This window comes from Lolium perenne, chromosome 4 (genome assembly GCF_019359855.2).
Source record: "Lolium perenne isolate Kyuss_39 chromosome 4, Kyuss_2.0, whole genome shotgun sequence".
Classification (NCBI taxonomy): domain Eukaryota; kingdom Viridiplantae; phylum Streptophyta; class Magnoliopsida; order Poales; family Poaceae; genus Lolium; species Lolium perenne.
The window spans coordinates 29,247,333-29,271,327 of record NC_067247.2 but is presented as its reverse complement, the minus strand read 5'-3'; the positions used below and the strand labels follow the sequence as shown (position 1 = coordinate 29,271,327).

Here is a 23,995-nt window from a genome sequence, read left to right as displayed (position 1 = left end):
TTGCTCCACCTGCTACTACAGCAGAATTCTTTGAAATTAAACCTACTTTACTGAATCTTGTTATGCGAGAGCAATTTTCTGGTGTTAGTTCTGATGATGCTGCTGCCCATCTTAATAATTTTGTTGAACTATGTGAAATGCAAAAATATAAAGATGTAGATGGTGATATTATTAAACTAAAATTGTTCCCTTTCTCATTAAGAGGAAGAGCTAAAGATTGGTTGCTATCTCTGCCTAAGAATAGTATTGATTCATGGACTAAATGCAAGGATGCTTTTATTGGTAGATATTATCCCCCTGCTAAAATTATATCTTTGAGGAGTAGCATAATGAATTTTAAACAATTATATACTGAACATGTTGCTCAAGCTTGGGAAAGAATGAAATCTCTGGTTAAAAATTGCCCAACCCATGGACTGACTACTTGGATGATCATCCAAACCTTCTATGCAGGACTAAATTTTTCTTCACGGAATTTATTGGATTTAGCTGCTGGAGGTACCTTTATGTCCATCACTCTTGGTGAAGCAACAAAGCTTCTTGATAATATGATGATCAACTACTCTGAATGGCACACGGAAAGAGCTCCACAAGGTAAGAAGGTAAATTCTGTCGAAGAAACCTCTTCCTTGAGTGATAATATTGATGCTATTATGTCTATGCTTGTGAATGATAGGACTAATATTGATCCTAATAATGTTCCATTAGCTTCATTGGTTGCACAAGAAGAACATGTTGATGTAAACTTCATTAAAAATAATAATTTCAACAACAATGCTTACCGGAACAATTCTAGTAACAACTATAGGCCATATCCTTATAATAATGGCAACGGCTATGGTAATTCTTATGGGAATTCTTACAACAATAATAGGAGTTCACCCCCTGGACTTGAAGCTATGCTTAAAGAATTTATTAGTACACAAACTGCTTTTAACAAATCTGTTGAAGAAAAGCTTGGGAAAATTGATATACTTGCTTCTAAAGTCGATAGTCTTGCTGCTGATGTTGATCTTTTGAAATCAAAAGTTTTGCCTAATGAGAATCATCATAATAAAATTGTTACTACAGCAAATGCCATTCAAGTTAGAATTAATGAGAATATAAGATTAATGGCTGAACTGCGTGCTAGGTGGGATAGAGAAGAAAATAAAACACTAGCTAAAGAGAAGAATGTAGCTAAAGTTTGGACTATTACCACCACTAGTAATGCTAATGCTACACATGTTGCTGCACCTCCTACTAATACTAATAAAAGAATTGGTGTTAGCAATGTTTCCACTTCTAATGCAAAGCGCGAGAAACTGCCTGAAACCGCTAAAACTGCTGAAACTGCCTGTGATAAAGCTGCTGAAATTTTTTCCAACATTGGGGATGATGATCCCATTGCTTTAGATTATAATGGTTTGAATTTTGATGATTGCCACATCTCTGAAGTTATAAAGTTCTTGCAAAAACTTGCTAAAAGTCCTAATGCTAGTGCTATAAATTTGGCTTTCACGCATCATATTACAAATGCTCTCATAAAAGCTAGAGAAGAGAAATTAGAGCGTGAAGCCTCTATTCCTAAAAAGCTAGAGGATGGTTGGGAGCCCATCATTAAGATGAAGGTTAAAGATTTTGATTGTAATGCTTTATGTGATCTTGGTGCAAGTATTTCTGTTATGCCTAAGAAGATTTATAATATGCTTGACTTGCCACCGCTGCAAAATTGTTATTTGGATGTTAATCTTGCTGATCATTCTACAAAGAAACCTTTGGGTAAAGTTGATAATGTTCGCATTACCGTTAACAATAACCTTGTCCCAGTTGATTTTGTTGTCTTGGATATTGAATGCAATGCATCTTGTCCCATTATATTGGGAAGACCTTTTCTTCGAACTGTGGGTGCTATCATTGATATGAAGGAAGGTAATATAAAATATCAATTTCCTCTCAAGAAAGGTATGGAACACTTCCCTAGAAAGAGAATGAAGTTACCTTTTGATTCTATTATGAGAACAAATTATGATGTTGACACTTCGTCTCTTGATAATACTTGATACACACTTTCTGCGCCTAGCTGAAAGGCGTTAAAGAAAAGCGCTTATGGGAGATAACCCATGTTTTTACCTACAGTACTTTGTTTTTATTTTGTGTCTTGGAAGTTGTTTACTACTGTAGCAACCTCTCCTTATCTTAGTTTTGTGTTTTGTTGTGCCAAGTTAAGCCGTTGATAGAAAAGTAAGTACTAGATTTGGATTACTGCACAGTTCCAGATTTCTTTGCTGTCACGAATCTGGGTCCACCTCCCTGTAGGTAGCTCAGAAAATTAAGCCAATTTACGTGCATGATCCTCAGGTATGTACGCAACTTTCATTAAATTTGAGCATTTTCATTTGAGCAAGTCTGTTGCCATTTTAAAATTCGTCAATACGAACTGTTCTGTTTTGACAGATTCTGCCTTTTATTTCGCATTGCCTCTTTTGCTATGTTGGATGAATTTCTTTGATCCACTAATGTCCAGTAGCATTATGCAATGTCCAGAAGTGTTAAGAATGATTGTGTCACCTCTGAATATGTCAATTTATATTGTGCACTAACCCTCTAATGAGTTGTTTCGAGTTTGGTGTGGAGGAAGTTTTCAAGGATCAAGAGAGGAGTATGATGCAACATGATCAAGGAGAGTGAAAGCTCTAAGCTTGGGGATGCCCCGGTGGTTCACCCCTGCATATATTAAGAAGACTCAAGCGTCTAAGCTTGGGGATGCCCAAGGCATCCCCTTCTTCATCGACAACATTATCAGGTTCCTCCCCTGAAACTATATTTTTATTCCATCACATCTTATGTGCTTTTTCTTGGAGCGTCGGTTTGTTTTTGTTTTTTGTTTTGTTTGAATAAAATGGATCCTAGCATTCACTTTATGGGAGAGAGACACGCTCCACTGTAGCATATGGACAAGTATGTCCTTGGTTTCTACTCATAGTATTCATGGCGAAGTTTCTCCTTCGTTAAATTGTTATATGGTTGGAATTGGAAAATGATACATGTAGTAATTGCTATAAATGTTTTGGGTAATGTGATACTTGGCAATTGTTGTGCTCATGATTAAGCTCTTGCATCATATGCTTTGCACCCATTAATGAAGAAATACATAGAGCATGCTAAAATTTGGTTTGCATATTTGGTTTCTGATACGTCCAAAACGTATCTACTTTCCCGAACACTTTTGCTATTGTTTTGCCTCTAATTTGTGTATTTTGGATACAACTAACACGGACTAACGCTGTTTTCAGCAGAACTGCTCTGGTGTCTCGTTTTTGTGCAGAAATCCAACTTTCGGGAAAAACCTCGGAATTTATGCAGAAGACCCTATTTTCCCAGGAAACTAACGGAGCCAGAAGGGCAATTGAAGTGGAGGCCCGAGGGCCCCACACCATAGGGCGGCGCGGCCCAGGGGGGGCCCGCGCGGCCCTGTGGTGTGGCCCCCTCGGCCGGCCTCCGACGCCCTCCTTCGGACTATTTATCGGCCTCGACCTAAAAACACCAGGAGAGAAGTCGAAGTCGCCAGAAACCCTCCAGAACGCCGCCACATCGCGAAACTCCGTCGCGGGAGCCAGAAGTCTCCGTTCTGGCACTCCGCCGGGACGGGGAATTGGAGGAGATCATCGCCATCATCACCGCCAACGCCTCTACATCAACCAGCCATGTTTCCCCCATCCATGTGTGAGTAATTCCCCCGCTGTAGGCCGAAGGGGATGGTAGGGATTGGATGAGATTGGTCATGTAATAGCATAAGATTGTTAGGGCATAGTGCCTAGTGTCCGTTATTGGTACTTTGATGATATTGTTGCAACTTGTTATGCTTAATGCTTGTCACTAGGGCCCGAGTGCCATGATCTCAGATCTGAACATGTTATTGTTTCATGAAGATAATCATTGTTTATGGTCTTACCTATAAGTTGTATACACATGTCGCTGTCCGGAACCAATGGCCCCGAAGTGACAAGAATTGGGACAATCGGAGGGGATGGTAGCGATGTGAGGATCACATGTGTTCACGGAGTGTTAATGCTTTGCTCCGGTACTTTATTAAAAGGAGTACCTTAATATCCAGTAGTTTCCCTTGAGGCCCGGCTGCCACCGGCTGGTAGGACAAAAGATGTTGTGCAAGTTTCTCATTGCGAGCACGCACGACTATATATGGAACACATGCCTATTGATTGCTTTGTACTTGGACACCGTTTTATTATTATCTGCAAATGCCCTGCTATGATTGTTACATGAGTTTCTCTCATCCATGCAACACCCGTCATCCGTCCCCGTGCCTACAGTATTTTAATCTTGCTGTTTACTATAATCACTACTGCTGTCTCTGTTACTCTGCTGTTATTTCACTATCGCTATCGCTATAAACCTGTTACTACTGATAAACTCTTGCGAGCAAGTCTGTTTCCAGGTGCAACTGAATTGACAACTCCGTTGTTAAGGCTTCCAAGTGTTCTTTGTCTCCCCTTGTGTCGAATCAATAAATTGGGTTTTACTTCCCTCGAAGACTGTTGCGATCCCCTATACTTGTGGGTAATCAAGACTATTTTCTGGCGCCGTTGCCGGGGAGCATAGCTTTATTTGGAAGCTCACTTGGATTAATATTGTTCGCTGCAAATTCTCCATCATGGGTAAACCTCGCGATACTAAGATCGCCATATTACCATCCACTACAAGAAAAGGTACAATTCTGAATACCTCCGCTGCACTTGATTCACCATCTGTGATAGATAAACTTGTTTCACCGCCACATGCTTCGCATGCGGGTACTTCTGCTGAATCTGAACACTCTCATAATATTGATAATGTTTCTGCTGTGCTTGATGATAGTGGTTCATTGGGATCCTTTCTAGATGCTACAATTGCTAGGTCTAGACAAATTGAAAATACTGAAACTCCTAATGCTGCTACACCTGTTAGTTCACCTGAACTTGGTTATTTTAGTGATGATCCTGAGGAAGATTATGTGGAGCTTAATGATGATTTTATTGAAAAATGCAATGCTACTACTGATGCAAGAAAAATTAAAAAGTTGCTTGCGTAACATGCCGTTAGATATAAACCGTCTCCTGATCCTAAGTTTGCCACATCTCCTATAAACATTAGGGATAAAGATTATGATTTTTCTCTTGATCTATCTCATATAGCTATTGTTGAGAAAACACCCTTTTGTGGTACTGAAAAAGAAAGTGCTGTTGAACACATGACTGAGTTATCTACTCTTAGTAGCTTGTTTTCTGATGATGTTAAGATGCGTACTTACTTTGTTGCTAAAATATTTCCATTCTCATTAAAGGATGACGCTAAAACTTGGTATAATAATTTGCCACCAAATTCTATTAAAAGTCCGAAAGAATTGCTTGATGTTTTCTTCCGCAAATACTTTCCTGCTAGTGCTCAACATATTGCTTTGCAGAATTTATAATTTTAATCAGAAGATGAAGAGAAATTGCCTGAGGCTTGGTCGAGATTCTGCTCTCTTATTAGAGCTCGGCCTGAGCATGATCTGGAAAAGCATGATTTACTTGATATATTTTATAGTGGACTAACCATTGAGTCTAGGGCATACCTGGATAGTTGTGCTGGTTGTGTTTTCAGGAAAAGAACTCCGGATGACGCTGAAGAATTATTGGCTAAAATAAGCCGGAATCATGATGAATGGACTACGCCTGAACCAACTCCAACTCCAATATTGAAGAAGAGGGGTTTAATTGAATTGAATGATGAAGATATGAGGGAAGCCAAGAAGTCTCTCAAGGAGAAAGGTATTAAATCTGAAGATGTGAAGAATCTACCTCCTATTGAAGATATATGTGAGATAATTCCCCCGCATCCATGATTGAGGTAAATTCCCTTCAACGCTTTACTAGGGAGGATATTCCGTATTCAAAGCCTCCTGCACAATGCTTAGATGAGTTTGATAATTATATTGTTAAGCAAGAAAATTTTAATATGAGAGTAGAGAATCATTTAATGGAAAATTCTCAAGCTATTAGTGAATTGCATGATATTGTGGGGAGAACCTCCAATGATGTTAAGATGCTTGTTAAACATTTTCAAATGATTCAAACTCAAATTGATCAACTCACTAAAGTGCAAAATGACTTGTTAGGGAATAATTCTAAAGAGAAACATGCTTATGAAGTAACAACTAGAGGCGGTGTCTCTACCCAGGATCCTCTATATCCTGAAGGGCATCCCAAAAGAATTGAACAAGATTCTCAACGCATTGAACCTAGTGCTCATTCTAGGAAGAAAAAGAAGAAGAAACATAAAAATGTTGTAGAATCCTCTCGAACTCGTTAATGATCCTAATAGTATTTCTATTTCGATGCTGAAACTGAAAGTGGTAATGAACATGATAATGATAATGATAATGATAAGAATGATACTCCCGATAAAGAAGAGGTTGAAGAAGAACCTGAAAAGCATGCTAAAAATAAAAAGTACACTAAAGAAGACTTTATTGCTGAGAAACATGGTAATGAAAGAGAACCTTGGGTGCAAAAGCAAATGCCTTTTCCCGCTAAGAAACTAAAATCAAAGGAAGAAGAACACTATAATAAATTTTGCGATTGGATGAAACCTTTATTCTTGCAAATCCCTTTGATCGATGCGATTAAATTGCCTCCTTATTCAAAGTATATGAAAGATATTGTTACTAACAAAAGGAAAATCCCCAATGAGGAAATTTCCACTATGCTTGCTAATTACTCTTTCAATGGCAAAATGCCAAAGAAGTTGGGCGACCCAGGTATACCTACTATTCCTTGTTCTATCAAGAATAATTATGTTAAAACTGCTCTATGTGACTTGGGAGCCGGTGTTAGTGTTATGCCTTTTTCTCTTTATAAGAGACTTTACTTAGATAAGTTGATACCTACTGATATATCTTTGCAAATGGCTGATAAATCTACTGCTATTCCTGTTGGTATATGTGAGAATGTTCCTGTTCAAGTTACTACTAACTCGCTTGATATTAACCGATTTTGTTGTGTTGGAAATGCCTGAAGATGATAATATGTCTATTATTCTTGGGAGACCTTTTCTTAACACCGCAGGGGCTGTTATTGATTGCAATAAAGGAAAGGTTACTTTCAATGTTGATGATAGGGAGCATACCGTTTATTTCCCCAAGAGGATTGAGAAAGCGTGTGGAGTTAATACTATTTCTAATGTGAGAACTATCAAAGTGGGAACTATTGATTGTCCTATATATGAGCCTAAGGAAGAATATCAAACTCTCGTGATTGGATCCATATCAATACAATTCAAGGTAACATGATTGATTTGAGGTTTATTTCTTCTTATGCTATGTAAAATTTATTTGGTGACAAGACTTGATCAACCTTGTTAACGAATACCTTTTATATGCATAGAGGAGGTAAACAACATATCTTTCTTCCTCCACTTGCCCTAGTTGCTGTAGCACTTTTAATTTGCAAAGTTCTTGAGTTATTCGAAGATTTCAAAAAATTTTCCTGGCCAGTAATAATAAACTAAATACCCAGAAATGTGCGTTTTTCAAAGTTTTCAAAAATTCACAAAAATTATACCGTTGGTCCTATTTTTCCACGAGGCACCTGGGAGCACCAGAGGATGACTGTGGGGCACCGTAGGGCGCGGACCACAGGCCGGCGCGGCCAAGGAGGTGGCCGCGCCACCATGTGGTGTGGGTCCCCCTCTGCCCCACTTTGCCATCTCTTCCTCCCAGACTCTTCTCTCTCCCGAAAAAATCGACACCAAGTTCCTCTCACTCGCGTTTTTGCTCCAGAGCTCCAGATTTTTCGATCTCTTTGCTCAGCCCAGATTTCTGTCTGAAATTTGGCACATTTGCTCTTCGGTATGTGACTCCTCCACCCATCCAAGTAGAATTTCGTTTGGTTGAGTATATCTTGAATATTTTGCTGCTGTAGGTAACATGTTTAGTGAGCTTGCATGCTTGTTCTAAGTGGTAGAAACTAGTTTTGATGCATGATTAGTACTCTAGCAAGTTCCTATGGTAGTTTCCCTCAATTATATGTCACCAAACCAAATTTTTATGTCATTTGTTGAAAATTTCAGAGAAGCTATGAAGAAGTTTAGCTTTGGGGAGTTGTTCAAGAAGGGGACAACCAGCACCGGGAGGCCTTCTAGGGCCGCCACCGGATTAGGCAATCATACAATGAAGACATCCTCGCGCCTAGTTTCGCGCCTGAAGAGGACAACGGTCCCCCTAATGCTTCTACTTTTCCATGTTATGATTTTCTAAGGAATGCAGGGATACTGGAGGATTTCTTAACCCTTGTCAACAGGGCAGGGTTAACCACTTATATGGGCGATGAAAGGGAGCAATACTACTTGCTCACCAAAATCTTCGTCGAGAGTTTCCAGTTCAACAACAAACACTATGAGCCAACAGTTGCGTTCAGGATTTATGGTAATACTGTGACTATGCCATTGAAGGATTTTTGTTGTGCCCTGGATATTGCCCCTGTAGGTACAGCAAGTAGGATTGATGACAACCCCCGGGACTTGCTGGAGCTCTACCGTGGAATCACCGATGATGATTGTCGCACCATTCAGCGGGGCAAGATAAGAAACATTCAACTCCCCGCCATTAAATATTTTGCATACTACATTGCTACTAGCATTCTTGGTAGGGAGAACACTAGTAATATCTCTAGCTACCATCTTGCTTTCCTGAATATTGCACTTACTGGTCATACATCTTATCACCTTGGTGCTCTTATTGCTCGCCGCCTGACTACCAGGGGGCCTATTTTTGGAGGAACTATTGCGCTGCGTGTTTTAACTTTTCTTAATCTTCCTATTGATCCTAATGATGTGCCATTGGCCCCTAGGAGACTCGATATTACTGCTATGAAGAGTCATCATTTTGTTACTACTGACTCTACTTTAGATAGTATGGTGTATAGAATGTTGTTTTCTGACGGGGAGGAGAAGGAAATCCCTCTTCCCCAACCTGGTTTGTTGAGTATTGACAGGCAGTCATGGTCGTGCACTAAGGAGGAGGTGGATGAACATTTGAAGATAAAAGACTTCCACCAGCAACATGACTCCGAGGACGTCGGGACCTCCTACGACCACACCGTCACATATCCGGGTGCTTCTTCTAGCACATACCCGGAATACGACCCATCTTCATATTACGGAGACACTACCTCATGGGATCGATGGGATTAAACTCCACTTAGGCCAAAAGCCTAAGCTTGGGGGGAGGTATACCGGCATCACTAATTCTTTGCATATTATGGTTGCTGGATACTTGTACATACTTGTTTTGTTCGTTTGAGTGGTTTTCTAATGAGAGGAGGATGATATTTGGGGAAATGCTGCCTGAAAACAGATTCTGGAACGTTACTGTAAAAATCGTCAAAAATAGTCAGAGCGTCATTTTAAGCTGCAAATTTTTGTGCAGGTTCCCCAGGTTGTTATCTAACTTTCATTAGTTGAACACTTTTCGATCTGAGCAACGTAAGATTTTTGTTAAAATCGATTTCTGTACTGCTGTCAGGTTTTGGCAGATTTCTGCCATCTCGCTTTTCTGTGTTTCTTTTAGTTTGCTATTTCTTGTTTTGCTTTGTTTTCCTTCCCAAAACACAAAAAGACCAAAAATATTTCTGTTGTTTCTCTTCACCATTTGTTTGCTTTGGTTTCTTGCATTTGTTTCACTTTATTTGCTATTGCTAGTTTGCTATAAGAAAACCCAAAAAGATTTTGCTTTGTTTGTTTGTTTCCTTTTGTTCTTGTTTCTAAATTCGAAAACGCCAAAAATATTTGCTGTTCTTCTCTGTTTTGTAAAGTTCTTTATGAGTTCAATGGTTTTCGGTGGCTGGAGCGTGGTTTTCATTTCATATTATCCAAGCTGCACAAGTGAAAAGGCAATAATGACGATCTACGACAACCTGATTGTGGTGAGAGGCTGGTATGAACTCTATTTGTTTTCATTTTTGTACATATACTCATCCATGTGAGCATGCTTAGTTGGTTCATGTGAGGTATATGTTATTTGAGAAAGTCTAGTAGTTCATGATCTCTCATGTTTAGCTCTAATTTATTAATATGAGTAGCATGTCATGTATGTTTGTTTGCATTGTTTTATTCATAAGTAAGTATGGCATTGTGGTATCCTCCTCTGAATAATTCATTTATATCGACTTGGCACATGCTCACGCATGCATATGACTGAATAAAAAGTCAATTAAGCCTCGATGATTTATATTGCTTCAGAGTTCTTGTATCACTTTTATGCCTCCGTTAATTTATTTTGCCGCAAGCATGATTATGACAGTTACTGCTCTCTTGATTTGTCGCTCCCAAGTCTATTGCTAGCCTTCACTTGTACTGAGCGGGAACGCTGCTCGTGCTTCCAAACACATGAAAACCAAGTTATTCCAGAGTGTCCACCATAAATACCTATGCATGGCATTTCAAACCATTCCAAGTAAATTCTCGTGCGCTACCTTTAAAAACCTTCAAAATGCTTCTCAATTTGTGTTTATGTTTCATAGCTCATGAGGAAGTATGTGGTGTTTAGCTTTCAACCTTGTCATTTACTTTTGACGGACTCTCATATGGACTAGTGGCACATCCGCTTATCCAATAATTTTGCAAAAAGAGCTGGCAATGGGATTCCCAGTCCCAAATTAATTAACTTAAATAGACACTCCTCCATGGTTTGTGATTGTTGGACGGCACCCGAAGGATTCGGTTAGCCATGGCTTGTGTAAGCAAAGGTTGGGGGGAGTGTCATCATCATAATAAAACTAAAATAAAAGGGCACTCCTTCATGGTATGAGATTGTTGGCAGGCACCCGAGGATTCGGTTAGCCATGGTTTGTGCAGGAAAGGTTGGAAGGAGTGCCAAATAAATATGCAATAATTCATGGGAGCCGCTCTTGAAAGTCCGGTTGGCAAGGTAGTTAGTGTACCCATTACCATTCGTTGACAACAACAAACACCTCTCAAAATAATTTTACTCCTGTCTTTATAAAAATGAAAAGCTCTAGCGCATGTTAATCCCTGCTTCCCTCTGCGAAGGGTCAATCTTTTACTTTTATGTTGTGTCTCCATTATTTCTTTGAGCACTATCTTGAGAGCACAACTGTCATTCTTAGTACAATATGCTTGTCTCAAAATATGATTGATTGTGGTATAACTTTGATGCATTTATCTTTTGACAATCACTACTTCTAGTCTTTCTATGAACTCCAGAGGTGCCCGGGCATTTATGTTTTGCCAATCAAATACAGGCAAGCGAGATACCACTTTATCATACTCTCTTATGAACATTGCAATCTTGCTTATATACATGATTCATGATGCTTCTTATTAATTGTTGGTACCTCTCCATGATTGACATAGCTGTTAGATGATCTTATTTGCATGTATCTCATTATGAACTGCTTAAGTATTAGCTATTGCATGAGAATATATACATCATATGAGCAAATGTGTTCGTGAAAGTTCTTTTATCGCTCAGTTGTTAACTGAATTGCTTGAGGACAAACAATAAGCTAAGCTTGGGGGGAGTTGATACGTCCAAAACGTATCTACTTTCCCGAACACTTTTGCTATTGTTTTGCCTCTAATTTGTGTATTTTGGATACAACTAACACGGACTAACGCTGTTTTCAGCAGAACTGCTCTGGTGTCTCGTTTTTGTGCAGAAATCCAACTTTCGGGAAAAACCTCGGAATTTATGCAGAAGGCCCTATTTTCCCAGGAAACTAACGGAGCCAGAAGGGCAATTGAAGTGGAGGCCCGAGGGCCCCACACCATAGGGCGGCGCGGCCCAGGGGGGGCCCGCGCGGCCCTGTGGTGTGGCCCCCTCGGCCGGCCTCCGACGCCCTCCTTCGGACTATTTATCGGCCTCGACCTAAAAACACCAGGAGAGAAGTCGAAGTCGCCAGAAACCCTCCAGAACGCCGCCACATCGCGAAACTCCGTCGCGGGAGCCAGAAGTCTCCGTTCTGGCACTCCGCCGGGACGGGGAATTGGAGGAGATCATCGCCATCATCACCGCCAACGCCTCTACATCAACCAGCCATGTTTCCCCCATCCATGTGTGAGTAATTCCCCCGCTGTAGGCCGAAGGGGATGGTAGGGATTGGATGAGATTGGTCATGTAATAGCATAAGATTGTTAGGGCATAGTGCCTAGTGTCCGTTATTGGTACTTTGATGATATTGTTGCAACTTGTTATGCTTAATGCTTGTCACTAGGGCCCGAGTGCCATGATCTCAGATCTGAACATGTTATTGTTTCATGAAGATAATCATTGTTTATGGTCTTACCTATAAGTTGTATACACATGTCGCTGTCCGGAACCAATGGCCCCGAAGTGACAAGAATTGGGACAACCGGAGGGGATGGTAGCGATGTGAGGATCACATGTGTTCACGGAGTGTTAATGCTTTGCTCCGATACTTTATTAAAAGGAGTACCTTAATATCCAGTAGTTTCCCTTGAGGCCCGGCTGCCACCGGCTGGTAGGACAAAAGATGTTGTGCAAGTTTCTCATTGCGAGCACGCACGACTATATATGGAACACATGCCTATTGATTGCTTTGTACTTGGACACCGTTTTATTATTATCTGCAAATGCCCTGCTATGATTGTTACATGAGTTTCTCTCATCCATGCAACGCCCGTCATCCATCCCCGTGCCTACAGTATTTTAATCTTGCTGTTTACTATAATCACTACTGCTGTCTCTGTTACTCTGCTGCTGTTATTTCACTACTGCTACTGCTATAAACCTGTTACTACTGATAAACTCTTGCGAGCAAGTCTGTTTCCAGGTGCAACTGAATTGACAACTCCGTTGTTAAGGCTTCCAAGTGTTCTTTGTCTCCCCTTGTGTCGAATCAATAAATTGGGTTTTACTTCCCTCGAAGACTGTTGCGATCCCCTATACTTGTGGGTAATCAGTTTCTCTAAGGTCTAGATAATTTCTAGTATTGAGTTTGAACAACAAGGAAGACGGTGTAGAGTCTTATAATGTTTTCAATATGTCTTTTATGTGAGTTTTGCTGCACCGGTTCATCCTTGTGTTTGTTTCAAATAAGCCTTGCTAGCCTAAACCTTGTATCGAGAGGGAATACTTCTCATGCATCCAAAATACTTGAGCCAACCACTATGCCATTTGTGTCCACCATACCTACCTACTACATGGTATTTTCCGCCATTCCAAAGTAAATTGCTTGAGTGCTACCTTTAAAATTCCATCATTCACCTTTGCAATATATAGCTCATGGGACAAATAGCTTAAAAACTATTGTGGTATTGAATATGTAATTATGCACTTTATCTCTTATTAAGTTGCTTGTTGTGCGATAACCATGTTTACTGGGGACGCCATCAACTTTTCATTGTTGAATTTCATGTGAGTTGCTATGCATGTTCGTCTTGTCTGAAGTAAGGGCGATCTACACTGAGTTGAATGGTTTGAGCATGCATATTGTTAGAGAAGAACATTGGGCCGCTAACTAAAGCCATGATCCATGGTGGAAGTTTCAGTTTTGGACAAACATCCTCAAATCTCTAATGAGAAAAGAATTAATTGTTGTTGAATGCTTAAAGCATTAAAAGAGGAGTCCATTATCTGTTGTCTATGTTGTCCCGGTATGGATGTCTAAGTTGAGAATAATCAAAAGCGAGAAATCCAAATGCGAGCTTTCTCCTTACACCTTTGTACAGGCGGCATAGAGGTACCCCTTTGTGAAACTTGGTTAAAGCATATGTATTGCGGTGATAATCCAGGTAGTCCAAGCTAATTAGGACAAGGTGCGGGCACTATTGGTACACTATGCATGAGGCTTGCAACTTATAAGATATAATTTACATGATGCATATGCTTTATTACTACCGTTGACAAAATTGTTTCATGTTTTCAAAATCAAAGCTCTAGCACAAATATAGCAATCGATGCTTTTCCTCTATGGAGGACCATTCTTTTACTTTCAATGTTGAGTCAGTTCACCTATTTCTCTCCACCTCAAGAAGCAAACACTTGTGTGAACTGTGCATTGATTCCTACATACTTGCTTATTGCACTTATTATATTACTCTATGTTGACAATATCCATGAGATATACATGTTACAAGTTGAAAGCAACCGCTGAAACTTAATCTTCTTTTGTGTTGCTTCAATGCTTTTACTATGAATTATTGCTTTATGAGTTAACTCTTATGCAAGACTTATTGATGCTTGTCTTGAAGTGCTATTCATGAAAAGTCTTTGCTTTATGATTCACTTGTTTACTCATGTCATATACATTGTTTTGATCGCTGCATTCACTACATATGCTTTACAAATAGTATGATCAAGGTTATGATGGCATGTCACTCCAGAAATTATACGTGTTATCGTTTTACCGCTCGGGACGAGCGTAACTAAGCTTGGGGATGCTGATACGTCTCCGACGTATCGATAATTTCTTATGTTCCATGCCACATTATTGATGTTATCTACATGTTTTATGCACACTTTATGTCATATTCGTGCATTTTCTGGAACTAACCTATTAACAAGATGCCGAAGTGCCGCTTCTTTGTTCTGCTGTAGTTGGGTTCAGAAATCCGAGTATGGACATATTGTCGGAATTGGAGGAATTCAAAGCCCGTGGGCGTCTTTTTCCACGAAGCTTCCGGAAGTCCGAAGACGAGACGAAGAGGGGCCACGGGGTGGCCAAACCCTAGGGCGGCGCGGCCCCACCCCCGGCCGCGCCGGCCTATGGTGTGGGCCCCCGTGCCGCCTCTTGACTTGCCCTTCCGCCTACTTAAAGCCTCCGTGACGAAACCCCCAGCATCGAGAGCCACGATACGGAAAACCTTCCGAGAGACGCCGCCAACGCCGATCCCATCTCGGGGATCCAGAGATCGCCTCCGGCACCTGCCGGAGAGTGGAATCATCTCCCGGAGGACTCTACGCCGCCATGGTCGCCTCCGGTGTTATGTGTGAGTAGTCTACCCCTGGACTATGGGTCCATAGCAGTAGATAGATGGTTGTCTTCTCCCCATTGTGCTATCATTGTCGGATCTTGTGAGCTGCCTAACATGATCAAGATCATCTATCCGTAATTCTATATGTTGCGTTTGTTGGGATCCGATGAATAGAGAATACTTGTTATGTTGATTATCAAAGTTATATCTACGTGTTGTTTATGATCTTGCATGCTTTCCGTTACTAGTAGATGCTGCGGCCAAGTAGATGCTTGTAACTCCAAGAGGGAGTACTTATGCTCGATAGTGGGTTCATGCCTGCATTGACACCGGGACAAAGGATGAAAAGTTCTAAGGTTGTGTTGTGCTGTTGCCACTAGGGATAAAACATTGATGCTATGTCTAAGGATGTAGTTGTTGATTACATTACGCACCATACTTAATGCAATTGTCTGTTGCTTTGCAACTTAATACTGGAGGGGGTTCGGATGATAACCTGAAGGTGGACTTTTTAGGCATAGATGCAGTTGGATGGCGGTCTATGTACTTTGTCGTAATGCCCAATTAAATCTCACTATACTCATCATGATATGTATGTGCATTGTCATGCTCTCTTTATTTGTCAATTGCCCAACTGTAATTTGTTCACCCAACATGCTGTTTGTCTTATGGGAGAGACACCTCTAGTGAACTGTGGACCCCGGTCCAATTCTCTTTACTGAAATACAATCATCGCAATACTTGTTCTACTGTTTTCTGCAAACAATCATCTTCCACACAATACGGTTAATTCTTTGTTACAGCAAGCCGGTGAGATTGACAACCTCACTGTTTCGTTGGGGCAAAGTACTTTGGTTGTGTTGTGCAGGTTCCACGTTGGCGCCGGAATCCCTGGTGTTGCGCCGCACTACATCCCACCGCCATCAACCTTCAACGTGCTTCTTGACTCCTACTAGTTTGATAAACCTTGGTTTCTTACTGAGGGAAACTTGCTGCTGTACGCATCACACCTTCCACTTGGGGTTCCCAACGAGCGTGTGCTTTACGCGTCATCAAGGAGCAAGTGAGGAACGTGCGATACCAGCGACCTCTCTCCGAGCACCTCCTCAACAAATATGAGCGTCAGTACGACCAGCGCCGGCGATACGACAGCGACGACGAAAACGATCATCGGTCTAGCTTATGGATTACAGGAAATATCGTCGGTACGATCGAGACGACGAAAGGTATGAACGCCGTGCCAAGGAAAAGTCAAGAGAGCAGGACGACGTGGACAGACACTGGGATTGTCCTTTCTTCAAGCATTGCTGGGATTCAGGGATGAGCCGATTGCCTACAATCGGCAACTGCCCAGTGTGTAGATAGAAAAAGAGTGTCGTGGTATCGTCACGGCATATGCCATAGGGTGGCTAATCGAAGTGGTTCCTGAGGGATCTCACGGCGGTATCCGGATGCGGGTATGGGCACGAGCGACACGGCGACGTACCCAGGTTCGAGGCCCTCCGATGGAGGTAAAACCTCTACTCCTGCTATGAGTGTATATGATGATCACACAGTACAGTGGTGCTCCTAGAGCTGTGTCCGGCTGCTCCTGAGAGGCTAAGGAAGACTATGGTCTCTCTCACAGGGCAGCTCTGTAGGTGGGTGAAAGCGATAAATGATCGATCCCCTGCACGAGAGGGGGTAGTGTGGCTTATATAGGCACCGGCACTTTACATATAAGACCCTATAGTTTGCTGGCCGGCTCGGCCGGCTTCGGCTTCCGCTCCTTCCCGAGGCGGTGACGTCAGGAGTGGTTGAGGCATCGTGGCCTGTCCCATCCGGCTGCCACAGTCAGCGGTATGGAGGAGGTGTCCCTGTCTCCGTCAGCCCACCGTAGCGCACGGATCGTCGTAAGCCCTGACGGCCTGTCCGGCGCGTGGCACTATTGCTCCACAGTGCCCCGCGCTTTACGGAAGATGGAGTCAGCGTGGACTTTGGGAACCCGGATCACCTACCCGGTTCCTTCCAGTGCAAGACTCGCCAGCCTCGAGTCGGTCTGAGGTACAAACCCCAGTCGGATATGGCTTGTAGAAGCCGGCCCAACTACAGCATTGGTGGCCGTAGCCAGGCCGACTAGGACCTAGAGCCAGCCGGCTTCCGGACCAGCCGGCCACGGCGCAAGCCGGCTGCTCCTCAGCCGGCCTTTGCCGCGAGCCGGCCAGTGGCCAGCCGGCTGCTCCGCGTCCATTGCCCTACCCGGGGTCTTCCCCCCGACATTAGCCCCCGAAGCTGGCAAGGTCCTGCGTTTAGAAGGACCTAGGCAGGTTTTCCTGGCTTCTCGAATATATTAGACGGCACTTGGAGGGGCCGACTGAGAATTTCCATTCAGCCGGCTGCGCCCTCATCCGGCTCGTTCCTGCCGGCTGCTTCTAGCCGGCCGCTTTTTATACTTGTACAGTTTTTGCTTTCTCGCAAGATCTGATGGCGCCTCCGCCTTGCTGATGAATTTTGGCTCGAGTGGAACTTCTTGTCCGGCTCCGGCTCGCTGCGCGCCGGAGTCTCCGCCGCCTCGGGTCCTGCGCCCGACTTGACCGGCTCGACGCTGTGGCTCTGCCGCCGGTTCGTCTGGTCACATCAATGTCCCTCCGGATCCGGTGCGGTAGTGGGCGACGTGGTGTGGCCGTTTCTGGTAACGGTAGCGGTCGTGGGAGGAGTTACGGCGCAGTAAATCCGGAGACGTGGCCCACGTCGGCCACTTGGAGGCCAACCGCCCGCCGCGGTCGGCTATAAATGCCGCGGGGGCGGTATCGAGGCGGCACTTGCCCCTTTCTTCCTCCTCGCGCTCCTGCCTCGCTCCTTCTCTTCACTCGAGCTCTTCGCTGCTCCGACGCCATTCCTCTTCCGCTCTTCTGGCGAACCTCAGCGAGCGGTCGCCCCGACGATCCTCCGCCGAGCTACCGCCGCAAACCCGCCAATCCGGCGCCACGGGGCCACGCGCAACGACGGCGCGCACTTCTCCACCGCGATCTCCTCCGGCGAGGAGCGGCTCTTCTTCGCCCTTCCGCCTCTCTTGGACCTCCTCTTCTTCTTCGTCCTCGATGGCTCAGCCGAGCGGCTCCTGGAAGGGTTCCTATATGCAGGACGACGACATTGCCCGGCTCGTGCGCCTCCGCCGCATCCCGGCGGGGGTGATTACCAGGGCGCCGGGCGCGGAGGAGGAGCCTCGGCCGGAGCCCGGCGAACGCGTGGTCTTCGGCGCGCATCTCGACCGCGGATTGGGTCTGCCGGCTTCCAACTTCTTCCGCCGGTTCCTCGATCACTTCGGCCTGCAGCCGCACCACCTGCCGGCCAACGCCATGATCCTCCTCAGCTGCTACGTGGCCTTCATGGAAGGCTACGCCGGCTTGTGGCCGGACGTGGAGTTTTGGAGCCGGCTCTTCTACATCAAGGCGCAGATGACCGAAGGCCGCCTGAGGACCTGCGGCGCCGCCTCCATCTATCCCCGTACGGGTACGTCCTTCCCGCGGATTCCGACTGTCGATTCTGTAAAGAATTGGCAGATGTCTTTCTTTTATGTGCGGAACGAGAGCCCGGCCTTCGACCGGCTCAACCTGCCGGAATACAACCCGGCTCCGCCGCCAGTGGCCGGACCAATCGGGGCTACAACCCCAAGTCCTCGGACCGGACGCGGAGGTGAACCTCTGTGGGACTTCCTGGGCGAGTGCGTCACGGGGGGCCGGCTGAGTGCCGAGGACCTCCTCTGCACCTACATCTCGCGCCGGGTCATACCGCTCCAGTGGCGCGTCCACAAGATCGGCCACATGTCCGGCCGGCTCGACCCGACATGGACGTCGAAGCTGGAGCTCTCCAAGCCCCAGGTGGCTCACCGGGTGAACAACATCACCAAGGCCAACATGCCGGACAACTGGGACTGGGGGCTGCCGCCTTACGATCGGGAGCAGCCGCCTGAACTGGTAAGTTTGCTGTTTTTCCGTCTTCCGACTTGCGGCAGCATGGCCGACTCGATATTTATCTTGTCTTGTTTTCAGCTTTTCACCCGCCAAGGCATCGAGGATGGCGACTTGGCGACGAAGGTCTGGACGCCGGATCTCGTTGACCCGGCTGACTTAGCCGGCGACCAAGCTGGCGACGACGATCTGCCGGTGGCGCAGGATCGTGGCGGCCGGGGGAGCATAACCCGCCGCCTTCGCCTGAGCATGGGCAGGAGCAGGAGCAAGAGCAGCCGCAGGCGGAGCCGGCCCAATCCGGCACGGGGCCCATCCCGGCGGTGCCTCTGCGCGCGGCGCCGCCTACGAGCACGGCGACTTCTGCGCCGAAGGGGAGGAAGCGGGCCGGCGTCGGGTCCACGGCCGCTTCGGAGGCAAGGGCCAAGAAACAGCGCCGGCTGGCGCCCAAGAAGGTCCCGGAGAAAGCCGGGTGAGTTCTTTTTCCTCTGTTGTTTGATTCCTTTTCTTTCCTTCCTCTGTACTTATCTTTTCTTGCTTGTTCGACTAGGGCCGCGATTAAGTTTACCCAGGGAGGCGGCTCTCGGCAGGCTCCTCCCGTCACGTCGCCGCTTCAGCGGCAAAGGAGGGAGCCAACCCCGCAACCTTCAGCACGCGCGCGCACGCCGCCGGCTGCTAACGTGCCGCCTGCGGCCACGCCACCTTCTCGCGGGCGTCTTCTTCTGCCGCGCTTTCTGCGGCGCCTGGCGGCGGAGACCAGGGTCAGTCGGCGCGCCGGCCGACCCTAGACGACATGTTTCCGCGCCGCGCCCCGTTTGTGGAGCGGGCAGCCGGAGCTGGCAGGGGCATGCCATCTGCGGCTGGAGCTAGAGCTGGTGGGGCTGCGCCGCCTTCGACCGGAGTCGGCGGGCCCGCGCCCAACGTCGTGGTGCTGGAGAGTTCTCCGAAAGGAGCGCCTCAAGCGCCGGATGCGACGGCTCCCACCGGGCCGACTGCTTCGACCGCGCCGCCTCCAGCTTCGGAGCCGACGAGGAGGGAGCCGACCGGGAAGGAGCCGGCAAGGGAGGAGCCAGCGCGCTCAAAGGACGCCGACTCCCGGGCTCTGGTGAGGACAGAGGGCCCAGCGGGCCCGTCTGAGGGCCTTCATGTGGCCAAGGGTGCCCGGTTGGTGGCTGTGCCGTCCGCCTCCGACTCCAGCTTCGGCTCGGCAGGAACTATGGAGAAGGCATGGCACAAGGCGAACTCCTGCGAGGTACTCAGCCGGGAGGGGCAGCCTGGCACGGCGCCCATGAAGATGCTTTTCTCCGGCTATCGCGCCAGCCTCAAGACCAAAGCCGCCGAGACCCTTGCCCAGCTGGCGACGCTGGAGGATGCCGAGAAGGTGTGTTTTCTTTTCTTTTGCGATTTTCTTGTCCTGGTAGCCCTCCGAGACGTGGGCCGGCTGCCTGAAGCCAGTCCAGGTTTCGTCTAAGCAACTGATTCTTTCAGACGGTTGAGGAGCGGCGCACCTTCTTGTACAACCAGGTGGTGACCAGCTACCACCGGGCCAAGATCGAGCGGGCCGCCTTGGCTCGTGAGCTGGAGGTCGTCAAGGGTGAGGCTTTCTCTTCTTTGCCTTTACTCTTTTACGCTTCTGTTTTACTGACGGCTTGTTTCTGCCGGCTTGCAGCTGAGGCCGCCCGGGTCCCGCAGCTTGAGTCGGACCTCCGAGTTGCCCGCGCTCAATGCGCCACGAGTGAGGAGGCGAACCGGGCTGCTACCGCCAAGCTGAAGGTGGCTGACGGGGAGCTGAAACGGCTGCGCCTTCTTGAGGCTAACCATCTCAAGGAACTTGCCGCCCTCAAGAAGGAACAGGAGGAAAAGCTGGAGGGTCTGAGCAAGCGGTTGGAGGAGGTGGAACGGCAACGGCTTTCGCTCCAGCAAGAGGTGACCACCAAGTCCAACGAGCTGTCGGCCACCGCCAAGCGGTGGTTGGGGGAACTTAGCGCGCTCGACCGCGGCTTGGCGGGTGAGTCTTTGTCTTATGCCTTCCCCTTTGCCGGCTTTCGGCCGTCGGCTGCCGGCTTAGGTTGGCAACCGGCGGCAGAAACTTGATTTTTTCGATATCTCCATCTTCGGGCTGGGGGCAGTCGGATCTTGCCGGCTGCCGCCAGGCTTACTTTAGGACTGGAATCTCCATCTTCAGGCTGGGGGCAGTCGGATCTTGCCGGCTGCCGCCAGGCTTACTTTAGAGCTTTGGAATCTCCATCTTCAGGCTGGGGGCAGTCGGATCTTGCCGGCTGCCGCCAGGCTTACTTTAGAGCCTTGGAATCTCCATCTTCAGGCTGGGGGCAGTCGGATCTTTAGGACTTCGAAAATTTGCATTTTTCAGCTTATTTCGGCTTTGATGGCTTCTGACATGCTTTTCTTCTTTGCAGCGGCCTTCCCTGAGGCGCAGGAGGAGGCGTTAGCGGCTGTTGGCAGGGCGCGGGAGGATCGCCGGCAGGCCACTGGGGAGCAGAGCTCCGACTGCTTCACCATGGACGACTATCTGGCGTCCATCGCCGCCCGCGTGGAGCCGGTCACCAAGCTTGGCTGGGAGCTGCGGAAGGCGGCGGAGGAGCTGATCCGACTGCTGTGGCCGACGGAGACGCTGCCAGAAGATCTCTCCAAGCTCATCGCTTGGCTGGACAGGGCTCCCGACCGCTTCTTGGACTGGAAGGAGTCGGCCACGCGCGCCGGAGCCGATATGGCGCTATCTTTTGTGCTCTCCTGGTATAACGAGGTTAGCCTCGACCAGTTGGAGTTCCGGCGCGCCGGCGTGGAGGACAAGCTCCCGGCGGAGAACAAGACTGCTCGGCTTGCCCGCGCCTGCGCCATTGCCGACTTCGTCGACAAGTCCATCTTCATCGCGGACCCGAATCCGCCGTCTGACGACGAGGAGGAGGAGGCTGAGGACGAGGAGGCGGACGATGTGCCCGAGGATGACCCGGCGGCCGGCTCTGCTGATGCTCCCCCGGCTGGTTCTGATCCAGCCGGCGCTTAGCTTTTACCTGTTTCCTTATGCTTTTGCCAAGACAATTCGTTAAATCCCCGGGATGCCGGGTGCATATGTAAGACAATGTTATTATCCTTTTATTAAGGCACGCTTTAATGTGTTTGTTAATCATCTGTGTGCCGAGTTGCTTTCTTTCGACTCGTTCGCTTTTTCCCATCCGCCCCACTCTTTGGCTGTGCCCTTGCCGGTCGTACGTCCGACTTGCGATCCGTCGCCGGATCAAGAGCGGGCCGCTGGGTGAGGCCGACAGTATTTCAGTCGAACGAGCTGAATTCGGCAATCCGGCACTTTTATGAAAAGTTGCAAGTCAACTCGCTTTTACTCTTTCCCTTAGTCGTTTTTCGCGTGCCGGCTCCCTAGGCCTTACTCCCGCCAGCCGGACAGCCGGGCTGCGGTCTGTAGCTAGATCGGAAGCCGGCTGTCGGAAACCGGATCACGTTACTGAGCCGACCACGTGAGAGGGTTCAAGCCAATTGGCGAAACAAGGTAAAGTACGCGAAAAACTTGTCGGAAACAGCGCTCTTGGCGCAAGCTTTTTCATAACTCACAAAAGGGATACAAGGGATACATACATTCCTGCTCTCATGTGTAAAATGGGCGGAGTAACCTGACATTCCAGGGACGTTTAGTCTCCTCGTCAGCCTTGTCCGGCTTGTTTTTCTTAGCCTCTTGGGCATCTATGAGATAGTAGGAATCATTGCCTACTGCCTTGCTCACGATGAAGGGACCCTCCCATGGGGATGATAGTTTATGCTGTCCGGCTGTCCTCTGGATCAGCCGGAGCACTAGGTCTCCCTCTCGGAATGCTAAGGGCTGGACCTTCCGGCTGTGATAGCGTCGGAGGCTTTGCTGGTAGATAGTAGATCTAGACTCAGCCAGCAGCCGGGCCTCTTCGACCAGGTCAACTCCATCTTCGCGAGCTTCTTTGGCTTCGGCTTCTGTGTAGAGCTTGATCCTTGGCGCGTCGTGCTCGATATCAGTCGGTAAGACGGCTTCGGCCCCGTATACGAGGAAAAATGGTGTGAAGCCGACTGAGCGGTTTGTCGTTGTGCGCAGGCTCCACAAAGACATTGGGCAGTTCTTCAATCCAGCAGCCGGCTGCTCGCTCGAGCGGCTCCACCAGCCGGGGCCGGATGCCGGCTAGGACTAAGCCGTTAGCCTTTTCCACTTGTCCATTGGACTCTGGGTGTGCCACAGAAGATAGGGCCATCCGGATCCCCATTTCCCCGCAATAGCGAGAGAAGATGCCTTGGGAGAAGTTGGTGCCGTTGTCGGTGATGATGGTGTGGGGGTAGCCGAATCTCACAATGATTTCCTTGAGGAATGTGACGGCTGTGGACCCGTCCAGTTTCTTGATTGGCTTGGCTTCGATCCACTTGGTGAATTTGTCAATCATCACCAAGAGGTGTGTCATGCCGCCTCGCGCTGTTCTGAATGGGCCTACCATATCCAAGCCCCATACGGCAAACGGCCATGTGATGGGGATGGTTTTCAAGGCGGAAGCCGGCTGGTGTCTTTGCTTTGCGAAGCGCTGACAGCCGTTGCACTTCTTCACCAAATCTTCTGCGTCTCTGAGCGCAGTCGGCCAGTAAAAACCGTGCCGGAAGGCTTTGGCCACTATGGCTCTGGATGAGGCGTGATGTCCGCACTCTCCTTGATGGATTTCCCGTAGGAGTTCAATCCCTTCAGCCGGCTCGACGCACCGCTGGAACACCCCACTTACGCTGCGTTTGTACAGCTGGTGGTTGATGATGGTGTAGGCCTTGGCCCTTCTCTCAATCTGCCTGGCCTGGACTCTATCATCAGGCAGCACACCGTCGGTGAGGTAGGAGAGGAATTCTTGTGCCCATGAAGGTACGCATCTTATCTCGAATACGCTGACCAACAGGGCCTCCAGCGTGGGAGCTTCCGGATTCGACTGCATGGTCGCCGGGTTCGGCTTGCTAGCCGGCGGGTTCGGCTTGCTAGCCCCCGAGTTTGGCGATGAAGCCCCCGGGTTCGGCATGCTAGCCGGCGGGTTTGGCTTGTTAGCCCC

The 23,995-nt window shown here is 47.3% G+C and overlaps 1 protein-coding gene across 1 annotated transcript in view; it reads left to right on the top strand.

Annotated features, from left to right (window-relative positions):
• The first annotated feature begins 18,779 nt into the window (after positions 1-18,779).
• The window catches only part of LOC139838883 (uncharacterized), a 67,329-nt gene continuing 62,113 nt past the window's right edge, over positions 18,780-23,995 (top strand). The window contains exons 1-3 of the mRNA XM_071828899.1: positions 18,780-18,836; positions 20,667-20,931; positions 21,341-21,852. Coding sequence (XP_071685000.1) covers positions 18,780-18,836; positions 20,667-20,931; positions 21,341-21,852 — 834 coding nt within the window. The remainder of the gene's footprint in view (positions 18,837-20,666; positions 20,932-21,340; positions 21,853-23,995) is intronic.